The sequence below is a fragment of the Solanum verrucosum genome, unplaced genomic scaffold (genome assembly GCF_900185275.1).
Source record: "Solanum verrucosum unplaced genomic scaffold, falcon-dt-bn FXZP01000183.1, whole genome shotgun sequence".
Taxonomy (NCBI): domain Eukaryota; kingdom Viridiplantae; phylum Streptophyta; class Magnoliopsida; order Solanales; family Solanaceae; genus Solanum; species Solanum verrucosum.
This window is the reverse complement of record NW_026020430.1, coordinates 1,735,335-1,753,497: the sequence shown is the minus strand read 5'-3', so window position 1 is coordinate 1,753,497 and position 18,163 is coordinate 1,735,335. Positions and strand designations below refer to the sequence as shown.

The window sequence follows — 18,163 nt, the reverse complement described above, 5'->3', positions numbered from 1 at the left end:
ACCTATGTATAACTAATGCTTGCATTAGTTATACACTCTATTGTGTATTAAAGTGTGTATTGCTAATACCATGAATTTCTAGGTATTAGCAATGCAATGGTTTTAATGCATGCATTAGATTAACTAATGACAAAACTACACTCTATTAATAATAATAATAATAATAATAATAATAATTATTATTATTATTATTATTATTTTTGTAAAAGAATGTGTGGGTATTTTTGTAAACAAATATTTTTTTAATAGTCTTTATACAAGACTTGCTATTTCCAATACATCAAACCAAACAATGTATAAGAAATAATGCAAGCATAACTAATGCAAGCATTACTAATGCTTGCATTACTAATACATCATATTCAACATTATTCTTATACACTCTACCAAACGACCCCTAAATGAATCAAATTATGTTTATTGAAGCAAGTAAATTGAGATAGTAAAACGTTATTTTAATATAAAGTTATCAAATTCAAGAATCCATTCGTATTGTCCGTGTTCTCTTAACACTCCTTCATCTGTTTATTTTTTTAAGAATAAAACAAAAATACAAAAAAGAGATAATCGGTTACATAAACATGTATACACACATGCATTTGGACTGAGAAAAGATGGCGATGAAACCTCAAAACCGAATATAAGGTTGTTTGGTATTGAGGATGTTAAGAGATAATAATAAGCCAACTTTACTATAATGATAAAATAACAAATATCATGAAATACACAAATTTAATGTATGCAATACCACATACCAAAGAGAAAATCAAATCTTGATTAAAAATATGATAGTCAAAGCTCTAGCGCCGATCAAGGTTTCGACATCTAAGACTAAAAACTCAAACCACACAACATATGTATAATGAAATGTTTTAATAACGTAAGATAAAAAGGGATAGATATATTGAACCAAGTTGAACATTTGAAATACATATTATAATTTCAACTGTTTACCAATGTTTTCCATGAAAATTCTAAGTTCAAGCAAAATCTGTAAGTAGACAATAAACTTCCTAAAATACACTCAAGGGGAACAACAAATGGAAAAGGGGACAACACTTCATAAACTGAATTCTTCGACTTCTTCTAATCGAAAAGACTGAAGCCCATGTCATCATCTGACTCCTCTTTTTCTTCAACTTTCTTTTCTTCCTTCTTCTCCGCAGCAGCAGGTGCAGCAGCACCGCCACCACCAGGTGCAGCAACTGCACAAGCAGCACCTCCACCAGCAGGTACTGAAGCCAACTTTTCTCTGCCGGCAGCAATCAACTCAGTGATATCTTTGCCCTCAACTTGAGAGAGAAGAAGTTGAATCCTATCATCATCAGCCTCAGCTCCAACTGCAGCATGTATGTAGAGTGTTAATTCAAAATGAACCACTAAAACCAGCAGACATGTATCACAGTAAAGAATAACAAGCCAGCACAGTTTATTATGGGAGCATGAACCTAATAGCATATAGCCAGTTACATACAAGACAATACATAGAAACAGTGCAATCCCATTCAATATCTACTAGTTCAGTAGGATCAACTAAATTACACATAATCAGTTTAAGATACTTCAGAGAGAAAACCCATATAGAACAATATTCAATAGCATCAAGGTAATTATATATTGCATCAACTTTAGACATTTGAAGTTGAATCAATTACTGCAAGGTTCTTAATACAAAAAAAAGAAGCAAGTATTACAGTATACTTTCCCTCCAGACAGGTCAAGCAGGTCAGGGCACAAGATGGATAAACTTAAATAGGCATCATTGTAGTCCAACTTAAACTTACTTAGAGAACCATGAAAACCGAAAACAATACTAGAGGCTAATGAAACCAAAATGTTACCCATAGTAATAATAGCCACTACTAAACCTGGTAACTTGAACGAAGGCAAGGAACGAGTTTAACTTCATGCAGTTCCATAACCCCTAACTACTCTTCAGTCCCAATTTACACAACTATACATTCAAGGGCGTTCCCTAGATCCCAAAATATTTAACGCTAGTTCACTAATATGAACTAGTATATAACTTCCAAAATTCCAAGTTCTGAAAAATTTCTATCAATCTAATTTTTTCACCATTCCTACAATAGCTACCCCTAATACAATCACAAGTCAAATTGTCATATTATAAGCTGGTACTTCTCTCATAATAGCTAATAATCTCTAATCTCTAGCAATTGAGCTAAATCTCTCTAGGAAAATCGACAGAATGTAATGCATAATTTGTTACTTCGGATAGACGTACAAGTAATTTAGGCAGATAAACCAACTACATACACATACTAATAAATTACTTCACGGATCAGTGGCTATAGAGTGATGTAGAAATGGTAACACATTCCGGATCCATATGCAATAAATCCGTAAGACGGGAATATGTATATATACAGAAAAGTAAAAAACTTGAAGGTCGTACCTGATGCAAGGATTTTCTTCAAATCCTTCTCTGTAGGGCAGGTGTTGCCACCCAAGACGGCCAACAAGTAAGCGGCGATAACCTTCATTTTCTCTTTTCTGTTCAAAATTAATACAACAAACAACACATTTAGATATAAATCGTTGAAAGAGCAGAAAATAAACTACGAACAAATAGAAAATTGAGAGGGAGAAAGTACTTTGGAGATTTTGAGCAAATTAAGCCTTCAAATGGCGGACCTTCAGTGCTGCTCCTAGGGTTTATGAAGAAACAAGGAATGATAAGATTATATAGCTAGGGTTTTGAGCGGCGTGGGTTACAAATTTAAGGGCCCATTTGGTGTAATTGTCTTTATTTTTCTTTGAAGGCCCAGGCCCTATAAAACATTGGACAATCTACAAAAATATCCAATTGGGCTTAGTTACAAAATTGGGAACATTATTATTATGGGAAAAATTACATAAGTGAAGGTCTTTTATTTAATAATTACCACTTTAAGTATACTTTTAATTTATTATCATTTTTGTCAACTTTTAGCAATACTTACTTAAAACAATTATGTTTCTTTAAACTTAGCAAAAAGTGTTGTCATTAGCAACTTTTAGCGATACTGCTATTCAGCCAAATTGTTATATATGGTTAAAAAAATAATGTTGACAAATGTCATAAATATTTTTTAAAAAGTGTACACGTAAGTGATTTTCCCAAAATTATGCAGAATGACAAACATTTAGCCTATATTAGATACTATAGCTATAGTTTAAAAAAATTATAATTCACGGCTATAATTTTACCAATTTTTGTTATTTGCCTAATTTGTATAATTCGTCTGATTTGTATACATCTAGAATTTGTATAATTCGGTTCTTGATTGTATAAATCCAGAATTTTGTATATGTTTACCCTAACTATTTGTATATGATTTATGAAAAATTAATAATAAATTACCTTGTTTGTATATTGGCAAGAAAAATATACAAACGGAGTTTTGAAAAATTCTTAAATGTACAAATACAAAAAAATTATATACTTACTCTATTTGTGTATTTGCAAACGAAATATACAAAATGACAGAAATATACAAACTGCAGCCTCCATAACAAACGGAACTATAACTATAGAGCACATTTATCGAAACTATGGCTATAGAGCCTTACTATATCTATTATGTTTGCTATTTCGAAAATTTCTCTACAAAATTTGGTCCACCTATTCTTTGAGTAACATTTTAATTAAGAGCACCCACATTGAAAGGGAAAATAGCATTAATCGGTCACTTTGCAATATTCTTTTTTGAAAAAATAGCCATTATAATAGTTTGAAAATAGGTTCATTACTTACCTCAACAATATTCACATTTTAACCACATTAAAAGTGAAATTAACTATTTCTTACATGAGTTTACAAGTGGCTATTTTATAAATTTTAGCTACATTAACATCTGCTCACCAAAGTGTAACAAGTTAGGTGGATAACTTGCCTCAACTTCTTCTATAAATTATTCTCTCTGATTAATAGTTGTCCATTATTGACTTGACATAGATATTATGAAGCACTAAATAATAGAAATAATTTTATCAAAGCACTCCTATTAAATACAAGTCATTTAAACATTATTCATTCATTTATAAACTGAGATAAATATTGTTAGACATTCCAAAATAATATAGTGGACAAGTAAAAATGAACAGATAGGGCATCTTTTCTCTTGTGAATATAGAGTAAAATCCACTGCACAGTGGTATATTCTCATGAAATGGGTGTGTTTAGTACGATCAAATTTTTTTTATATTCGATTAATTATAATATTTTGAAAAATATTTTTCTTCAAAAACAAACTAACAAAAAAATGAAGCAGTGAAAAGTGAAAAAAAGTTTCATAACTGATATTTTATGTTGATTATTTTTTCCCCTTCCTAAACACCCGATCATTGGCCAAACCCCATGCCATCACCCCACGTAGTGATTGCGTAGATTATATATACCGTCAAATCTCTCTACAATAATTTTTCTCTATAAAAATATTTTAATGTAATAGTCACATTTTTGTGTGGAATAACTTTTTTATGTTATGATATAGTCTATATATACCATATGTTTTCTATAACAATATTGTATTATAGCCATAAAAAATTATAAAACAAATAATGATGTTATTGAGAGGTTTGATCTAAGGACAATATTCTCTATTTATTTATCAAAAATTAGAATATATGAGAAAACTTCTTGAAGTATTTAAAATTGACCTTAGTTGGGAAGAGAAAAAAAAGGCAGCAGTCTCGTTCAGCCATAAAAAAAAATACTTCTTGGAGTCTTTTGATTATACAATTACTTAAATAATACTAAATGTGGCTTATTCCAAAAGTATATAATATTAATAGAAATATTTGTTTTACCAAATCGAATACTTAAGCACACAACGGTTTACTTTTGTCCCTCAATTATAATTCAATACGTTACATGCTAAGCACATCCGATGTTAGTGTTTAAAATGTGTTCAATAAGATGTTAATGCTTAACAACTTCGTTATTATCATTTATTTTATAAACATCCTTTTTGTATTAGTAAGATTATAAAATTCAATTTTGAAGTAAAATATATTTAATGTCATGTAGAACAAATCTTTGTTTTTTTTAAAATTATGTTTCAATAATGTTTGGTGCATGGAATATAAATTTGGTGACACGTTATTATACAATTGGAAAGTGAGATGAGTTAATCATGGTCACGAGGTAAAATTAAAAAAATATATATCAATTTTTAGACGTTTAAATTGTAATTAAAGTAACCTCTTGAAGTTTTTAAATAAAAGATAGTAGTCAATTTGAAATTTGTAACATTGTTATGAATTTTGTATTAAAAATAGACGAAATTCAAGATACTGTGACAAAAACGTTTTTTAAAGATAGAATTTCATGATAGCATTTCAAATATTTCACTTAGTTTAAATTTGATGACCATGACATTTTTATGGTGTTTCAAAAAATAAAAAGCTTTTAAAAATAAATTTCACTAATTATTTTCTAAAAGTTAGTCATAAAGTGGCTAGCCCATAAACTTGTTTACATCATGGTGATATCAAAGCTTATCAATTGGGCTAAGTTGAACAATTCTTCAAAAAATTACTTAGCCCTCTATGATAACAAATTGATATATATTATATAATATTGTCATAACATTATAGATGTCAAATTCATTCTTTCAGAAAAATATTACTCAAATCTTCTATAATCCTCATACGATATATGTCATATAGTAATAGAAAATATCATAAAAAGATAATTGATAATTCATTCCTTCAAAAGTAAAAACTTCTTATTCCTATATGATATCTCTATAGAGTATGACATATATAGAAGATTGATTTCATGATACAGCATAATATATATCACATATAATAAAGTATCAAGAAGGACAAGTTCATTCCTTCGAAAGAAACAAATTATAAAATAAATTACAACAAATAAAGTTTAAGCTTTATTTTGATGTTTCAATTTTTACATAATTTTTAGGTGGTTAAATTTTGTAAAAATGTTTTAAGAAAAATAGAGTCAGATTTTAGATAAATTTTTTATTTTCATTTGCAAAAGAGAATAAAGATTATAAAAATATATTTTCTTTTAAAATTTAGTTACATTAGTATTTTTTTTTCTAAAAATTATTTCTTGTCTAGTTATATATATATATATATTATATTTGAAAAGAAAAAGAAAAACACAAACAAAAGTAAAAAAAATAAGCCTCACAATGTACTATTACCATGCACTACTATGTACTATTTTGCCATTTCAAACAAAATGAATTATGCATTAATTATACACAATTATATATAATTAAATGATTAGCTACCTAAATTAGAAAATATGAAAATAAAGTTTAAAAAATTGTGAACAACTGAGTGGATGTGTGCCATGGTAGGACATTATTTGTTATTTTGTTGTATGATATATTCTTTTTAGGAAAATGTTTCAAATGATATTAGGCAAACAAATTATAAGCGAAGAATAATTTGATTAAAAATGATTTTTTGTCCGAAAAAATACACAGAATTTCAGCAATAACGATCAGTCAATAGCTCAAGCCTCAATGTAAGTTTTTTCTCCCCTTATAATAATTACTATCACAGCTTCTTGAAATAAAAAATGTCTTAACAAAAGTAATATACGTAAATGAATACAAATAACTAACGATGTAAGATTTTTCTTTATTGACAGTATAAAAAATGCTTAACGTATCGATCACGATTTGTTACGTACTTCCTCTGTTCCTAATTACTTGTTCACTTTTGAATTGACACACCTATTAAGAAAACAATTATTGACATAGTGAATTTATCATTTTACCCCTATTAATTATGAAGTGGATGAATTAAAAATTTAAGATTTTCAAGAAATTGTACATTTTTCAAAGTAATTAATTAAGGGTATAATAGGTAAAATTATTTTGTCCTTTTTTGATTTGTCAAAATGGACAAGTAATTAGGGACAACTATAAAAGAAAAAATGAACAAGTAATTAGGGATAGAAGGAGTATGTATTAAGCCTAAAAAATAAAAACAAAAATACGACTCAAACTTTTACCCTTGAAATTTGATAGAAAGCTTCTTTGACATTTTCATCTATTGATGAAAAAAGTCACATGGATATATTCCTCTCTTAATGGTCTATTTAAATTATTTCTATTCTTGCAGCATAATTAGTGGAGATTAATACCACATGCCTTCTATTATTTAACCAACAAAATGTGTCTGACAAAAACAATTAAGAATTTAAAAAGGGTTAATCACATTTTTTAGAGCTGCAATTAGGGGTGGCTAAGTGGAGTGTTAGATTGAATATGAGCGGATCAAATTGAGTTAGGTAAAAACGGATAAAACATTTAACTCATTCATATTTCATATGGTTAAAAACATCAATTAACAAATGAATAATGTGGAATTTGTATAATCCATTGTAAAATGATTCAAAAAAGAAATCTCAAATTACAAGTTTTTTTTTTCTCTTTTAGAGATTCCTATATGATTAGACTCCTTCTCCGGCAGTTTACTTGTGGGATTAGTAATTTTCATAAAATCTTTGATTAATCTCCGATAAAAATTGACATGGTCAAGAAAATTTTGTTTAACAAAGATGATAGATATATAAAATAATATGAATTAATCTATATTTGATTTATTTTAAAAATAATTGAATATCCAACTTATTCTAAATAGATTGACTTAAAAAATAACCGTAAATTTTAACCATTGTGTCACCCTAGCTGCGACCATTCTAGATTCTGATGGAAGAAGATGCATGGGAATTCAATATTCTTAATTGATCAAATTATTCCCCTGTTAAATTATATATTAAAAATAATTTAATTAACATGGCCAATATATCACGACAACTCGAACATTGACTGCTATTTTAAGAATATAACCGACACAATTTATTATTTCAATCTTCTAGTTAATTAAACCTTTTATGCTTCTTGACGAAGCTAGAACCTTGGAAAGTCTTTTAAGATTTAAAGCTTGAATAATTAATATACACAAGTAATCTAGGGTCCCCTAAAATATCTTTCACTCACACTGAGACTGGACATATAATGCACGAACAATTTAATATAAACAGTGTAACATTAAAATAAAAAAACGTAATGAATCTTGCTTTAACATCATGTTAAATTAAATACAAAAAATGACCTTTAGAAAATAGCTATTAAATTTTTCGCTTCTCTTAACATTTTTTCTTTTCAAAATAATTTGTGGTCCATTCCTTTAAATATTCTATCGAGTTTTAAAATTAGAATAAGAAGTTGATTATGATCATTCCTACATATCATGTTATTCATGTGGCTGCTAATAAGGTCAATTAGCTAATTGAAAGCCACTTAAAGTGGATCACGAATCTTGTTTATAGAAAAATTAAACAAGCAGAGTCTTCATTAATAACAAGATAATACTCCTAGGTTTTCTAAGAATCTTTCTGCAACAAGTCCATGCTCACCCAAGCTAATATTAAACTGGGTTAAGCACATGGAAGGATTCATAAGGCAATTTATGGTGTTCGTGAACTCATAGTCTATCCGCCAAATTAGATGTTTTATATACAATCTTTTTTAGAATTGATCTAATATTACGTGTTTGACCCCTATTATGTAAAAATATTTGATGGTTCACTTGATTGAATGCTTCGTGAATAAGCTCTAATATTTGTCATGGTGTTCGTACTTGTCCTTAAAAGCATGTTAACAATTACAAGGGAGTCACATTCTTACTACAAATACTTTGACTCGTCAAATTTTAAGAATGTAACTTTCATAACAGTTTTTCGTAAATTCATGATTGAAACTTATGAATTTTTGATTTGAAGTTTATGAGTTCTGAAATTTATTAACTATATAAACAATGAACTCTCAAACATATGTACGAGATTAGATCAAAGTTACTAGCTAGATTACGTTGAACCTGCACTTTAATAATTCTATTAAGTTTGCATTTGGCATATATCAAGATAACAAAAAAAAAAAAAAAAGTGTCAAATATACCCAATTATCTTTTAAACATTTCTTTTATTAGATCAGAAGTACTCTTTTGACGTAAGTAGTCTATATACACATAGTCTAAAACACTAACTATAGATAGAAGTCTGAACTACTAATAATTAATTACAAAAGCTATTAAATTCTACTGAATTTCACTATAATCATAGAAACATCTGACTCTGACTCTAAATCCTGAATTCGTCCCTGTCTATTGTTCTCGTCTTTCTTGAACCATGATGGGAAGTCCGCCTCTCACGGTGGCTGTCAATCCCGGCATGAACTTTGGTGCCTGCTCTTTAGTAGCCACGTGAACTTGAAAGTCAAATTGCCTAATCAAAGCCAAAGCAACACTCTTCATCTCCACAATAGATAAATCTTTACCCAAACAAACTCTAACCCCACCTTGAAAAACTGGGTATTTAAAAGGACATTGTGCCTTAAAAACTCCGTCTTCCAACCATCTTTCTGGGTTGAATTCGAGACAATCTTTACCCCAAATACCCTCCATCCTCCCCATTGCATATGGATGATATGTCACCCTTGTCCCTTTAGCCACAAACGTACCATCAGGGAGAGTATCGTCTTCTTGACAAAACTTGGAATCAAATTGAACCGGTGGAAATAGCCTAATACTCTCATGTATAGCTGCAGTCAAATAATGCATTTCGCGAATTTCTTCAAAACTAGCTAAAGTTTCCTTTTCTCTTCTTACCATGACTCGACTCGACTCAGCTCGAATTTCATCAATGACACGTGGATGTTGTGCTAGTAGCCAAAAAAAAGTAGTCAGTCCGGAAGCAACTGTGTCTCTTCCTGCTAAAAGAAAACTGACGATAATGTCCCTAAGGAGTTTATCATCATCCATATTCCTCATGAACCTAGACAAAAGGTCATTTTGGGAAGAAAAATCGTTTTTTCTTTTCTGAATTATTACCTCTTCAGCAAGAATATCAACTTTTTTAATTGCTTCTTTTAGCTTCTTTTCTGATCCAATATTCAAACCTCTTTTAATTTTCCAAACTAAAGGTGAAACTGTCATAGCTCTTTCAGCTGACAATTTCGAAGCTAAATCAAATGACTCTTGAAGATCTGAATCTGGTAATGATAATTTTAAACAACCAGGATCCATACCAAAAGAAAATTTACAAATACTATCAAAAGAAAAACGTCGTAAAACATCTTGTAAGTCCACAACGGTGTGGATGTTACTTTTCAAAAGCGGAATCAACCGGTTTCTAATTTCGTCACTGACGATATCGAAAGCGTACGAACGTATCGATACGCTTCCGAGTTCTAAACTTGCCATCTTCCGTTGAAACTTCCACATTTCGCCGTCTACGGCGAAAATTCCTCGGCCTAATAAATCGCCGAGGATCGTAGAAAATTGTTTCCCTTTAGGGAAATTATCGAAATTTGTTTTGAGCATGTATTCAACGTTGTTTGGATTTGCTGTAATGACATTTCCAAGAACGTGTACATGAATTGTACCACTTGGTGACTTTTTGAGTAGATAAGAGTACCAATCACAAAGATTTTTGAACTCTAAAGACCATGTAGAGTTCAAATAGCCTTTGCAAATCTCACACTCACAATAAGGTTTAAGTCTAGAAAGAAAAAAGAGAATTGATAACACAAGTAGAGAAATAGCCAAAATCAAGAAAAAAAGAATAGTAGCCATTTCTATATATGATGACTTGAAGAATTTATGTAAATGTGAGTGAATGAGTAGAAGTGAATAGAGGGTGTTGTTATTTATAATGAAGAGGAGGATGATATTTATGGGATTTTCAATCCTACTTTTCTAGAAAACCAGATATCTACGTACACACAGTTTTTGGTTTTTTATTTTATTTTTTTTGTGTTAGTGGCACACCTTTTTTTTTTTACTATCAATTAGTTAGAGTACTTGTTTAAGTTTTAGAAAAGGACATTACGTTACAGCTAGTGGATGAACATAAAGGACAGCGACGTGAAGGGGGGACACCACACGAGTTATGCGTGCGCTAATAAATATATGTTCGCTCTCATTTCAATTCGTCTGATATAGTTTGATTTCACATAAAATTAAAAAAAAAATATTTATAATGGTCATAAATTATTTCATTAATAGTAAAATATGTATTTTAAAATTATATTGTTACAAAACATAGAAATATGTTATATTTTTAGAATTAGTGAGTCGTATAAATTGAGAGGGAGGAAATACGAAACAAAAGTTATTAACTGTAATTTGTCGTGTATATTGTCTATTATAACACATGCTCTATTTGGATCATTATTGATTATTAAAGGTCTAATTATAGAAATTTGTGGCTAATAATGGATCATTAGCTGTTTTCAACATTTTAATATTCCTTAATCATCTCCGGAGAATTATTTCTTTAATTTGTAATTTTATTTTAGATGAACTAAATTTGATAGTCCTTTGTAGTTACGCACTTACACTGTGTAATGGAAGCAATTATTGATTAAAAATTAATTAGTGCATTCCAATTAATATAGCATTACGTATAAAGTGCGTGTGTGTACGTTGTGTGCCGCAAATTATTTGACAAAATAGTTTTATAAGTATATCATTATAGTATAATTATGCTATGACACCTGTGAAGCTAAGATGCAATTTAATATTCATATAAGTTGTTTTCAGCGACTTAAAGAATTAGTAAGTAATTTATTCCGACTAAAACAAATTAGTACTAGTCGCATTTTTCTTGTTTTATTCATTGGTTAAGACTGAAGTTTTAGAAAAAACTATTTTTAATCTAAGGTGTTATATATTGACATTTTCATATAAGTACAAGATTCATATTGTTAAAATTAGTTAGAAATATCTAATTAAAGGTGAAAAAATATAATTAATTTGACATAGACATGGAGTAAATATACAAATAAAAACAGACATAAGTAATGTCGCCCATGTCGGCAACATGGGCAAGTTACATATGACAAGACGACGTCGGCAAGTGTAACTGGTACATGAACAAACATATGTATATATAATAATAATGTATGCAACTTTTGTAAGACAGATTGTCACTTTGATGGACAAAAAATAATGTAGTTGTCTCAAGAATAATTAGTTCATTTTAACACTTATCCATATATATGTTGAACATGTCTAGTTGCATTGTCTTCGATATCTTCTTGTCAATTTATACAAAGGAATAAAATATCTCATGGCCAAACATGTTTCCTTGAAAAGTGATACTTAGTGTCTGTAAGGTTCAAAATTGTAGTTGACATATGATTGTCAATTGTCATTGATATGCTAGCTAACTAGTACTTATCTTGAAGTTCAAGAAGATTATTTTAGTTTATGTCTTATATAAATTTTGATTTGAAATTATGCTGGCTATGTTATTGTTGTATGTTTTATATTAATTTATTTATATGTCGTATTAAGCTAAAGGAGAGTCTCAGTCTTTCATAAATACAAGAATACAACAATATAAATTTCACTAGTTTAGGATCTAATTTCGTGGCTTCTTCTTGTGTGTTTTCGAAGTTACCATCTTGCCAGATTTCGGTCTTCGGATACATGTATCTTGGATACATGAGGTCAAATTAGGTTAATTTATTCTAGATTCACTATATTCAAGCATGATTCGCATGTACTTGAGATACACTGACTCTCTTGCTTACCTCTCTCCTCTCTCGCTCGCCTTTCTCCCTTGATCACCCCTCTCCCTATATATCAATATTTCAGAATATATCTGATAGCAAAATACATATATCTAGATGTTTCTGACTTAAAATTATTAATTAGTGAGACAATATATAATTATTTCAAAATTCAAATTATAGAAAGAATCAGTAAATATGGTAGCATACTTCCAAATATTAGAAATGGCTCTCTTCTTAATTTTAGCAACCACGTTTTCTAAGTTTAGAAAAAAGGACGTAAAAGACCAATAAGGGTTGTGGTGGAGTGGTAAGTACTCCTTCATCCTTAACCAAGAGGTCTCAGGTTCGAGCCTCCTTGGGTACGGAGTCACCTTTGTTAGGGAGCGCTTTACCCCCACTGTGAAACTTTCCTATGCGAATCTGAATTTAGTCGAGCTCTAATGTGGGTATCGAACACCGTATGGGAAACCAAAAAACAAAGGGACGTAAAAGGGGTAGAATTTAATTCACTTTAGTAGGTTCTCAGGTAAAAAAAAACGAAACAATAGGCGGGGTGTGTCAACTAGTGAGGTACATGCACGAAAAAGATACACTTGCTCACCTCTCAATTAGTGCTATGTACGTTTTATCTTTTTCCTCAGTGTGACAGGACATGACATGCCTACTTGCCGCTTAGTTCAGTACAGCTTCAGACATGACATGCCTACTTGCCGTTTAGTTCAGTACAGCTTCGGGAAATAGAAATAATAATCTCGAGATAAAATTTGAAATTAATTTCATCTTATGTTTACTTTAAGATGTTAGCTAATTTAAAAATTATCGTTTCTCGTTATTTGTACTAAAATAATGGAATTACATACTATTCATCCCACATAGAAGATAGAAGCTTTCAATCCATAAAATAATTTTATTTATTTTATCCCACGTATCAAATGACCTTATATATCTTAGTTTTTGTTTATTGCATTATGGAAATGCTCTTTTCTTTATCCCACTATTTTAGAAAAATATTTTTCTTCATAAGAAACACACAATAAGTGTGAAACTACTTATAAAAAAATATTGTCCTTCGTACCAAACGCAATGCACGCATAGTAAGTGCGAAACTACTTATTTACCTTTTTAACAAGTACGTACGTACTCAGTGACATGCGTTTGCAAATTGCAATCACGTTTTGAACATAGGATAAAATTTTGTATACTTAGGTTTTAACTTTATTTGAGAACAAATTGGCCTAATAACAAGTAAAGGTCGTAAGTTGCAACTAATTGTAAAATATCCACTGAGACTATACAATTTGATTGTGATAACTAAAAGAGAATCAACAAGTTGGATATATACTACTTTTTGTTCTTATATATATATATATATATATATATTGTTGTGGGCTGTGGACATCAAGTCTTTGATTTTTCTACTCACATCCATTCACACTGAACTCAATAATTTAATCTTACTAATCAAATATTAAAATTAAGAAAGTTGTCTTCTATTTATTAGTTGGGTGTAAACATGAATACATATGATAAAATAGTTTAGATATACTTTAGTTTGTAATATTATATAAATTTCATTAGCTTAGAAAGGTACTAATTATTTAAATATACTTTAGTTTGTAATATTACTTACTTTACTAAATTTTGATGCCTCCAAATACGTGTAGATACATGTATTTCGGATACGTGGGATCAAATTTAGGTATAATTTGTTCTAGATAAATTTTATCCAAGTGAAATCGCATGTATTTGGGATACATAGCAAATCTCGCTCGTCACTCTCTCATGTATCTGGTATCTCAAATATATATGGATCACTCCAGATACATATAGAATTATAGATACACGTATCTAGTGTGATATACATGTATATGTGATTTATACGAATCTCGTTCGCCTCCCTCCCCAATCTCACTCGTCTCTCTCTTTATTTTAGTGTATCTGATAGCAAAAATCCATGTATCTAAGTGTAAGATACGTAGAGTTATCTTAATTAGTGGTAAAGTAGTCGATAGATGGTTAGGAGATGAAAAGTTATTAGTTGGGTTCGATCTAGTCGGAATAGTTTTTTTTTTTTTTGAGCGGTAAACTTTTATTTGGTAATAAAATGCATACTTACCAAAAAAAAAAGTGGTAAAATACGTCATGTTTTAAAAGTATAAATAGTAATAGTATATATGATATATGATAGTGATGTATATCAAATTATATAGTTTTTTTCTTAATTTATCCTTTTTCTATTTCTTTTATAGAGTTAAGTGGATTTATATCATGGTCTTTTTGTAACGGGCCTACTAATGTTGAAGAATCGTGAATTGTGCTTTGGGATGAAATATCACTCTTAATATAATATAATAATAGTGTTATGCTTTATACTGAAAAAATGTGCTTTAACAAGGGGACCATAAGTGGAAAGAAGTGTTTAAGTGGATTTTAATATATTGTATATGTTATGTACGGAGTATCTTCTTATTTTATTTTGTAAATAAGCTGTATTGATTTTTATTTCTTTTCTGAAAAAAATAACATATATATCATGATGTCGACAATGCAACTTTGAGACAAATTTAACTTACTTTGATTGGATAACAATAAAGATATACATGATTAATTCACTAACTGCAGTGGTCTGTCTGTCGATCAATGTTGTAGTTGATGCACTTAAAAAGTTATGAAATTGATTAGTTCATGTATGACATAATTTTCAACTACTAGTATATTGTTTATTTTATTAATTGGATTCACTAATAATTGAGATACGATTCACCTTGTATATATATATATATATGTACGTATACATTATATTCTTGTATGATGTGAGAAGCCACTTAAAAATGAGTAAGCAAGATTTATGATCGATATTTTATTGTTGTTATTTATTGGTATTCGATAATCACTGACTTGATTAATTTAAATTTATATTATATAACATGAGTTGATTTCTCAAGTAATAATTATTAATTATTTCAATTGTCGGAAAAAAAAATTAAAATCAAGAAAAAAGGTGACTTTGTGAGAAAATAAATATTAATTGGAAGTGTTTTGTTATCAAGAATTTCTCTATTTCCGGCACTCAATTCCCAAATCTTTAGTTATAAGATGGAAAGATATTATACATTCTACTACATCCTTGATGGGCAGATACATGATATTTAACGGCTCAAACACGAAATCTTTTAGGACATGGAGAGATCTTATCTATCCCATTAAATTTTTTATATATAGATATATGCTTAGGGAGCCAAGTATATATATTAATATATATATTTGGTATACTATATATATAATCTCATGAGATACTTCCCATGTAATTTTTTTGTCTCCTTTTTTCCAGCTTGGTATGTGAAGGATATCGATGTTGATATGATACTGATCTGATTCTTTCTAATTTCATCACCTTTCTGATTTCTTTTATTTTTTAAATAGTGATCTCCCCATCCCCATACTTTTTCTTTTTGACTTATCCGTTTATTTCCTTTTCTTTTATTCTATTTTAGTCTATTTTTCTTTTATTTAATTTCTCATGTGACAGATTATAATGTAATTAAAGAGGAATACATGCAGGAAGAAGAGTTAAGCCAATTGTTAATAAAAGATATTAGCTTTGATAATTACATGCACAATATGTTATGCGAGGTTCAATGCACCTGTTGAATCAGCGCCAACTCACGAGCTCGAAAAGTTAATTTGCCCAATCAGAACCAAGACGATATATTCGAGATTCAAATTTTATAATTTTAATATTAATTTTTTTTGTTAGTATCAACTCATTATATTTACAATTTTTTATAATTTTATTGAATTTTTACATATATTTCTTGTGAAAAGTTATGGCGAAATTAGAATTTTATAAAAAGGAGTTTAAAATATGAAGATCAAGTAAGCACGCGAAAACTTTTAAATATTAGATATATGATGATACTTTTAAGTCTGTCAGATCCCAAATCTTTAATTATAGAAATGAGAGATCTCAACTATCCCATTACATTTTTTTACGGATAGATATTTGAAGTATTCTTGATTTACTATCTAATCTCATGAGATAATTTCACAATCGAAAGAATTTCTCATTTTTTCCAGCTAGATATGTGAAGCATATCGATGTTGATATGATCTTGATTTGATTCTTTCCACTCTCTTATAATGACAAATGAATATTCAATTCCTCATCAGCATTCTGATTTCTTTTCGTTTTTTAAATAGTGACACCCACCCCATGGTTTTACTTTTTTTGTGACGCACTCCCACGGTCCCTATTTACTTGTTTATTTTTTATTTAACAAATCTATTAAAAAGGAAAATAATTGACATAATAAATTATCATTTTACCCTGTTAGGGTTGATCATGAAAAAAATCGGTGAATTTGATGAAAAAATGATGGAATTCGAACTTCCAACAAATAAGTCGTGGAGTTTTAAAAAAAAGAGCAAAAAAGCTGACAAGGGGATTTTTTACACTTTTTTAAGTGTGAGATATTTATGTTGAAATTTTATGTTATGAGTATTAAAAAGGGATAATTTAATTTTTAATTATTTGTGAATATGTGACTATTTTTCAATTATTAACGCTAAAATAGATATATGTGAACTTTATACATCACTAGAGAAATGGTAAGTTAATTGGGCTAATAGGCCCAGTTCCCTTCTCTATGTTAATGTTTGCGAAATTTAGCATATAGTCTGCCTCATTAACAAAAACTAAAAAATGCAATTCTTCTACAATAATTTGAGTGAAAGACTGGCTAGAAAATATTTTTGTTGTCTTTCTTTCGTTAAGCGTTAAACATCAGACTGTAAAACGTTTTTACTACATAGGTGATGGCTAATATGCGTCCACCACAAGACATAGCAAGAACATGCGGAAAGTAAAATTTAAAAATAACGAACACGTAAACACGTGGAAAATTTTCTGCTCAAGAAAGGAGAAAACCACGATATGTCTCATCAGATTTCAACAACAATTCTATTACTTCAAACGAGTCAAGGTTCAGATTACAAGCTCTTGCAACCTAGGAATTGAACTCTTATTCACGTCCCTTTGTAACACCTCTGTTACGTAGAAACAAAGCATGCAATAACTCTATTGCCCACTAGTACACCAACTAACCCTAGTTGATATATACTTCAAGAACTTAATATAGCTAACTCTAGCTACAACTCAACTTCAAACAACGCTTAAAACGCTGAAATGATTTGATTCCTTTATAACACAGGAATAGATCTTACAACTTAGAGTGCAAGATAATAATCTCATATGATCAACTAAAAGACGACAATAGATCGCTCGATCAGGTTCCTTGGTGAGTATGTGAATATTTTCCTTGAGAGAGAATGACTTTTGCTTGGAAAATTCCCGAATGCAAAAACTAGGTTTGTCCTTTGTCAAAATGACTAATAATAAGATGGACAAACAACCTAGTGCAACGCCATTGGCTGAGGGCTCTGTTCCTCTATTGTCGCGGACCAACCACTGCAGTTGTGCAAGTGGTGGCAACTTTATAGCTATCCATTTCATTTTGTCTGGAACTCTCAGTCTCACGTAGGATCCCACAGTTTGTTAAATCATCAAAACTTCATAATATAACATTTGAGAAAAT

General features: G+C 29.6%; 2 protein-coding genes across 2 annotated transcripts; both read right to left on the bottom strand.

The window, feature by feature from the left end:
- Positions 1–881: 881 nt before the first annotated feature.
- LOC125807897 (60S acidic ribosomal protein P2-like) lies at positions 882–2,681 on the bottom strand. Its single transcript, XM_049487645.1, has 3 exons — positions 2,616–2,681; positions 2,417–2,514; positions 882–1,340 (listed from the first exon to the last, which is right to left on the bottom strand). Exons 2-3 carry the CDS (start codon positions 2,502–2,504, stop codon positions 1,087–1,089), a joined length of 342 nt encoding a protein of 113 aa, XP_049343602.1. The 5' UTR covers positions 2,505–2,514; positions 2,616–2,681; the 3' UTR covers positions 882–1,086.
- A 6,449-nt stretch (positions 2,682–9,130) lies between these two features.
- Positions 9,131–10,662, bottom strand: LOC125807791 (cytochrome P450 94C1-like). Its single transcript, XM_049487526.1, has one exon. It carries the CDS (start codon positions 10,621–10,623, stop codon positions 9,154–9,156), a length of 1,470 nt encoding a protein of 489 aa, XP_049343483.1. The 5' UTR covers positions 10,624–10,662; the 3' UTR covers positions 9,131–9,153.
- Between the last annotated feature and the right edge of the window lie 7,501 nt (positions 10,663–18,163).